This window comes from Chrysochloris asiatica, unplaced genomic scaffold, assembly GCF_000296735.1.
Source record: "Chrysochloris asiatica unplaced genomic scaffold, ChrAsi1.0 scaffold00001, whole genome shotgun sequence".
NCBI lineage: Eukaryota > Metazoa > Chordata > Mammalia > Afrosoricida > Chrysochloridae > Chrysochloris > Chrysochloris asiatica.
In genome coordinates, this window is record NW_006408519.1 from 26,142,540 (window position 1) to 26,150,236 (window position 7,697).

General features: G+C 39.3%; 1 protein-coding gene across 1 annotated transcript in view; it reads right to left on the reverse strand.

Annotated features, from left to right (window-relative positions):
- The window catches only part of MRPL13 (mitochondrial ribosomal protein L13), a 51,581-nt gene that overhangs the window by 42,067 nt on the left and 1,817 nt on the right, over positions 1-7,697 (reverse strand). Inside the window, exon 2 of the mRNA XM_006830677.1 lies at positions 1,549-1,672. Coding sequence (XP_006830740.1) covers positions 1,549-1,672 — 124 coding nt within the window. The remainder of the gene's footprint in view (positions 1-1,548; positions 1,673-7,697) is intronic.

Below are 7,697 nucleotides of genomic sequence, written 5' to 3' on the forward strand. Positions count from 1 at the left end.
TGTACTTTATTGACTATACAAAGTTTTTCAACTGTGTGGATAATGACATGTTATGGTAAACAATGTGGAGAAGGAGTATTCTGGAAAACTTAATTGTCCTCATGGGGAACCTATACATAGACCAAGAGCCAGTTGTTCAGACAGAACAACTTAAAACTTCCATCAGGAAATGGGTGTGCCAGGCTTGTACTCTTTCACAATAGTTATTTAATTTGTATGCTGAGAAAATAATCTGAAAAGGTGGAATACATGAAGAAGAACATGCCATCAGGATTGGAGGAAGGCTCATTAACAATCTGTGATATACTGATGACACAAAAAATCTTCACCATTGGACCAATAAATAACATCATGATACATGGAAAAAAGATTATTGAAGTTTTTAAAGACTTTGATTTACTTGGATCCACCATCAACTTTCGTGGATGCAGCAACCAAGAAGTCAAAATATTTATTGCAATAGGCAAATCTGCTGCACTGAACTTCTTTAAAGTACTGAAGAGCAAAGATGTCAGTTTGAGGACTAAAGGGTGTCTGACCCCAGCCATGGTATTTTCACATCTCATTGGACAATGAATAAGGAACATTGAGCAAAAATTCATGTATTTGAGTAACGGTGTGGGAGAAGAATATTAAAGTATCATGGAATGCCAGAAGAACAAATAAATCTGTGTTGGAAGAAGTACAACTTCCTAGATTGCTCCTTAGAAGCCATGCTGTGCAGACTTCATCTCTCATACTTTGGACATATTATCAGGAAAGACCAGTCCCTTGAGAAGGACATCATGTTTGGTAAAGTAGATGGTCTGTGGGCAAAAAAGGAGACCCCAACGAGATGGACTGGCACAGTGGCAGCAATAATGGGCCCAAGCAAGTAGCAACTGTGAGGATGTGCAGAACTGGGCTGTGCTTCGTTCTGTTGTACGCTGTATCGCTATGAATCGGAACCGACTCGATGGCATTTAACAACAATAATATCCTGGGGAGCGTGGTGGCTCCTTATGATGAACACAAAGTCTGTGGCTCGAGTGTGCTAATTGTTCCCTGGGAGATTTGATTCTCATTCAATCACATGAGGCTTTCTACTCTCAAGAGTTAAAGCTTTAGAAACCCTCTGTAGGGTCGGTACTTAACAGCACCTGGTCTGTTGGGCAACTATTCAAAAGCAGTTTGAATATACCAGTTGCTCTGTACAAGAAAGATCAGGCTTTCTACTTCTGTAAAGATCTGCTTTGGAAAGAAATCCTATACAGGGTAGCTAGGTGTTAAAACTGGCTCAATGGCACACAACAATTGCCAACTGGTATGGCACTGTAGGACAGGTTGCAAAGTTGGGGGGTTCAAACCCATCAGGTACTCTTCAGAAACCCTATTTAAGGTCACTATGAGTCGGAACAGACTCGATGGCACTTAACAACAATGATATTTAACAAGAATGAAATAAAGGGTGCCCAGAAAAAAACAAATCAAAAACCAGGACCCTGAAAAGCAGCCCAGACAAAGGTCTCAATGATGGTTAAAGACAGACAGGTCTAAAGTGCTACTCACTCAGTTGATGGTACATGGGCTTGTGCAATCCTTGAAGCCTTATGGACGCTACAGCAGCAAGCTTGCCGGGGGGCTGCATTTTCCCATCTAACAGATACCACATTCGAGCAAAAGTAGCCCATTGCTTGGGGATTTAAAAAATAAAAACAAGGTAAGGGAAAATTAAAATGGACATAAATGTGCTTATCATTATACCGTCACATGTATTCTACAGTTAACACCAACAGCTGCTTTGTAAGAAGAAATTATCACTACCTGCTATGAGCTGGGTAGAAAGAATTTTTTTTTTTTTTTTATAAAACTGCTTAGAAATCATGTTTATCTTTCTTGATATCTACCTTATTATCCCCACACATCTTTTGTCAGATTTCTCTCAGTATTTCATGCACCGTATTGTAATTTCTCTCTCTCTCTTTTTTTTTTTTTGGCTAATATGAATATATGGACTCCTGGTGTGGTGCTGTAGAAAAAACACTGGACCTCAAGGCCGATTTGAACTGGAAGGCTGACAGTTCAAATCCACCAGTAGCTCCTTGGAAACCCTACACAGTGGGAACCGATTCGATGGAACTTAACAACAATAAGATAAATATATAGAAATATACTTTAGTTTTATATATTGTCCTGTATCCTGCAACCTTACTGAACTCACTTGTAAGTTTCAGTTAAGTTTTTATAGATTTCAGAATTCTGGTGTGGTGCTATAGTATAAACACTGGACTGCCAACCATAAGTTCAGTGGTTCAAACACACCAGATACTCCTCAGAAACCCTAAACAGGGTCATGAGTTGTAACCGACAGTACTTAGCAACAAGACAGAATTTTCTAAACAATCACATCTACAGCCAGCCAGCCTCTGGCACTTTACTTGTCCAACCACATTCAGTTTATGAGCTAAATTAAAAATAAAAAGTAAAAAGAAACCAACTGCAGTGAGAACAACGATTCTCATCCAAACATTTCATGTACTAGCATTTGTACTTCACTAATTTTTACTCCTGCTGCAAGCTTACTGGTGTACCTTTCTATACAAACTTTGTGACTTGTCAGCCTCATCTTATGGCACGTCCACCGACGCTATCCTACTAGTTCAGCCATCACCATCTCATATGCCCCGCAACAGCTTCCAAACTGTCTCCCCGTTTCCAGTCTTGCTTCTCCTACCCCACCCTGCTCCCCAAAAAGCATTATCCAAGCATCAGAGTATTCTTTTCTTTAACACTTCCGCCAAAAAAATAAATGTATAACTGTCTTATTAACAGCCAAGAAAATTATGACAAAAAATATTAACGAGTGGCTTGCTATTCCAGATTTAAAATATTTTAAAGCCACAGTAAATAAAAAGTATCATTATTGGCAAAGAGACAGTAGGGCAGATCAGAACATAGTAAAGACAACAGAAATAGGACACAGAAATCTAACATGTGTCATTGTTACCATGTGCTGTGGAGCTATCATAGTTTTCTATAAACATAAGAGATTAGTCCTTTGTCTGATATGTCACTGAAAAATTATTTTCTCCCAGTCTGTGTATTCTCTTTACTCTTTTGGTGAAAATTTTTGATGTACAGAAGTATCTAATTTTGAGGAGGTCCTAGTCATTTATTTTGTCTTCTGCTATTTATGTTATTGGTTATGATAACCACCACCACCACCAGTCATGCTTGGTAGCATATTTATGCCATGTATAAGACACTGAGTTTGTCTCTATTTTTTTTTTTTTTTTCATTGATAATCTTTCTAGTTCTAGGTTTTACATTCAGGTATTCAATCCATGTTGAGTTTGCTTTCCTAGATGGTGTGAGATATGGATCTTGTTTCATTTTTCTGCAGATGGATTTCCATTTTCGCCAGCACCATTTGTTGAGGACTATCTCTTCCCCATCTGATATGTTGTGGCCCTTTGTCAAAGGTCAGCTGACTGTATATGGATGGATTTATTTTTGGTTCTCAATTCTGTTTCATTGATCTACGGCTCTATTGTTATACGAGTACTAGGCTATTTTTTGGGGGTTTTTTGAGATTGAATTCTTTTAGAAACATGATTTTTACTGACTACAAGAACTTAATATTTTTTTCCTTTTTATGGTGAATTGAGTGAAGGTTTATGGACAAGATCAGTTTTACATTCCACAAATCATACACTTGCAATCTCCTCCATGCAACAGCAGTTCTCCCACTTCCTCCGTGTGGTTCCCATTTGTATTCCCTCCTCCTTCCCATCCCTTTGAAACTTAGTCCTTAGGTAAATGCCGTCCTTCTGATCTTGAATGACTGACATTTCCATGGGGAGCACGTTTAGTGTGACTCCTCCTATGTACCTATCAACTGCTTAGCTGAAAATTAGTCTATGAGGGTAAGTTCCACTCCAAACCTAAAGGGTAGTTGAGAGCCACCATCTTAGAATCCTCCAGTCTTCTTCTGATCAATAAGTCCAGTCTTTTTTTTTTTTTTTAATATAGTTTTGAGGTTTGTCCCACATTTTCTGCCATTTATCTGGGACCTTCTAATGTGGTCCATTTCAGAGCAGTTGGTAGTGGGAGCTGGAAACCACCTACCTAGTTCTTTTGGTCTCAGAGTCACAATTCTGTCAAATGCCTTTCTGTATCAATCAATTTGATCATGTGGTTCTTTCCCCCGGTTTTATTTATGTGCTGTACCTTAGTCTTTGCAGTGATACCTTTGCTTTTTAACAATTTAAAGAGGTTTTTTACAACAGACTTTTTCAGTGCAGTATGTAATTTGATTTCCATGGGTGTGACTGTGGATCCAAGCAAAATGCATTCCTGATTAATTTCATTATTTCCCCCACTTCTGAGGTTGCTAATTGATCCAGTTGTGAGGATTTCTTGTTTTCTTTAGTTTGAAGTATAAGCTACTGAAGCTTGTATGTAGTCTATGGATTTTGTATTGCATTTTTTAAACTGAAATCTCAGTGGTTAATGAATAAAATTAATCAACCACAGTGTGGTATAGTGAGTTATTCAATGTTGCTTTGAGCCATAGTCTTTGTAAACTAGATGGATCTGGGTAAGAAAAGGTGGTGAAAGATGCTGATGGATGGTACGATCGAGCTGGGAGTTGTTGTAAACAGGGCGAACCGCGATTACTCAGGTTTGTCAACATGCTGGGTATAAAATGAACCACTTCAGCAGCTGGGGTGACTCTTACTACTAATAAGAAGAACCAGAAATGGACCCAGTGATCCCTGTGCACTGAATGTCTTCACCCCGAGGACCGAGAGCTGTGACCCAGGGGGAGCGGCAGAAGCAGAACCAAGAACCACAGCAGAGGGCGCCCAGCCCAGGGAGCAAGCAGAGGAGTGACTGGTCAGGAGGCTTGCTTGCAGAGCGGGCTGACTACAGGCACTTAGTTGGGGCAAGGAGCTGGGTTTGCTGACCCACAAAGCTTGAGCCGAGCGCCTTCAAGCTGAGGCTTATGGTGGAGTGGTGTGTCCTGTGGGTATTTACCAACAGCTCAAAAAGAATATTGTAACTCTGGCCAGACAGAGAGAGGCCTGCCTGTGGGCGCAGCTGGGGTGAAGCTGTCCACACAGAACAACTGTGTCCTGAGCGCTTTCTTGTATTCCATCATGTTAACTTCCCTAACAAACCCCTTAACTGTGAGTAGGGTACAGAGTTCAGTGTGGCCACTGCAATTCTGGAGCACAGCATTGTGCTGTGGAGAAAGACAGCCAGCATTAACAGTTCTGTACAAAGCAACTGTACAGCAAATCTGCACAAGTATAAACTGGAGGTTAGAAAGAGCTGTTTATGAAATATAAGAACCCCAGGAACAATCAAAACTAAATTTAGATCACACAAAAATAATTGATACAATACAAAAAAATTTTACAGAAAAGAGTTAATATCAATATTGTATGAAGACCTATTAAAAACAGACAAGAAAAAGAAAGTTAAAATGCACAAAAGACAGTAATTCATACACAAGCTGATTCAAATGTATGAACACACATGAACTGATATTCAACACCACTAACAGGAAATACAAACCCCGGGATATCACCTCTCTACTTTCAGAATGGCCAATGAGTCAAGAATGCTGACAGAGAGAGACAAAAGGAAAGGTACCCTCACATATTGCTGGTAGAACTGTAAATTGTTAAAGCAGTTTTTAAGGCAATTTAGGAACATTTCTTTAAAAACATAAACATCTCCTACACAGTAACTCCATCCTAGGAAATGTGTCCTAGACGAATAAAAACTCTAATGCATAAATAAATATTCATGTGCATGTTGTTGTTGTTAAGTACCCTCGAGTTGGTTCCAACTCATAGTTACCCTGTATAGGGTTTCTGAGGAGTGGCTGGAGAGCTTAAACTGCTGACCTTGTGGTTCAAACTGGTCATGCAGTCCACCCTATTAATCCACAATGCCACACCAGGACTCCATTGATGTGTACAGTGGATGCTTATCACGACTTTGCATGAATAGGAAAAACTAGAAACACTGCAGACTCAACAGTAGAGTTAATCACTTACAGCAGCCATTACAAAAGAAAAAAGAAAAAGAAAAGTTAGAGAATGACGGCCCTTTCCCACCTGGAATACAGTTATTTCTCCCATCTTACAGCAGTTTCCTTTGGGCATCAGTAAGAACAATGACTACAAGTAGCACATCAAATATGTCTAAACTCAGTGATCAAACAACAACAAAAAAGCATCTCATGACATATATATTTAATGCCACTGAATAATACATTAAAAATGATTTCAGTTATTTTTAGTTCACAGTAAAGTTTTAAAAAAAAAGCTGAGAAAGGCTGGACAAATACATAACTATGACATTTCCCTTTAATGTCTAAATAGTGAATATACACACATGGCAATACATACATTGTTGTTGTTTTTATGTGCTGTCAAGTCGGTTCTGACTCATCGTGACCCCATATAGCATTTCCAAGGAGCAGATGGTGAGTTTGAACTGCTAACCATGTGGTTCAAACTGACCTTATGGTCAAGTGCTTATCCAACAGCACCACACTAGACTCCCTCTCTCTCTCTATATATATACATAGAGTGGAGGGTTGGCGAAAAAGAGGGAGACCCCCCCACCAATTAGATGGATTGGCACAGTCGCAGCAGCGATAGGCGCAAGTGTAACGGAAATTGTGTGGTTGGCACAGGATTGGAAAGTGTTTTGTTCTGTTGTGCATAAGGTCATTATGAGTTGGAAATGACTCGACAGTAAGTAGCAACAAAACATAAATATTTTGTTTTTAGGTGCCATCGAGTCAGTTCCGACTCAGTGATCATGTACGCTGTTTCCAAGGAGTGGGTGATGCGTTTGAACCAGTCCTTACCCTACAGTGTCACACACACATACTTTCCTGGTGTGACACTGTAGGATAAACATTGGACTGCTAATAGCAAGATAAGTGGTTGATAGTGTTAAGGAAATGCCATTAATTTTCCTTCTTGCTTTGCTAAGTGGAATTTAAATTAGTTTTTGAAAGGAACATACTGAAAATATACCAATGAATTACCTGACAAAAATTAGGGATGGGAAGAAGTAGATGGAGGAAGAGATGAAATGAGTTATTTTTGTTTCAAACTGGGTGACACCTACTTTAATACATTTGAAATTCCCTATAATAAAAAAGAGAGAGAGATAAAAAGCAACTGTTGACTTACTTCCCATAGATTACTGCCTCATTTCTTTCCTCTACTTTGCAGCAAAACTCTCCCAAAGACTTGCCTTTAGTTTCTCTGTTCCGATTGTCTCTTCAACTAGCTCCAACCTGGGTTTAGTCTTCTCATACCTTTCACCATCTACTTTCTGCTTGTCAAAGTTACCAAGACCCTTGTGTGCTAAATTCCTTGGTAAATTCTAAGTCTTAAATAAAGTTGATCATTCCCAACCTTGAGAATTCTTTCTTCATTTGACTTCCAGGACACCGCTGTCTGTGTTTCCCCTGCCTTTCTTGCTCTCCTTTATCACCTGTCTCTTAAACATCAAAATATTCCAGAGTTTAGTTCTCATCTTCTGGTCTATATCTATACTTACTCTCTCAAAGGTTTCATTGGGTCTCATCCCTTCAAATGCCATTTGTAGGCTAATGAGTTCCAGATGTACACCTCTAGCTTTAACCTCTTTCTTGAACTCTGTCCACCTTGGCTTCTACACCA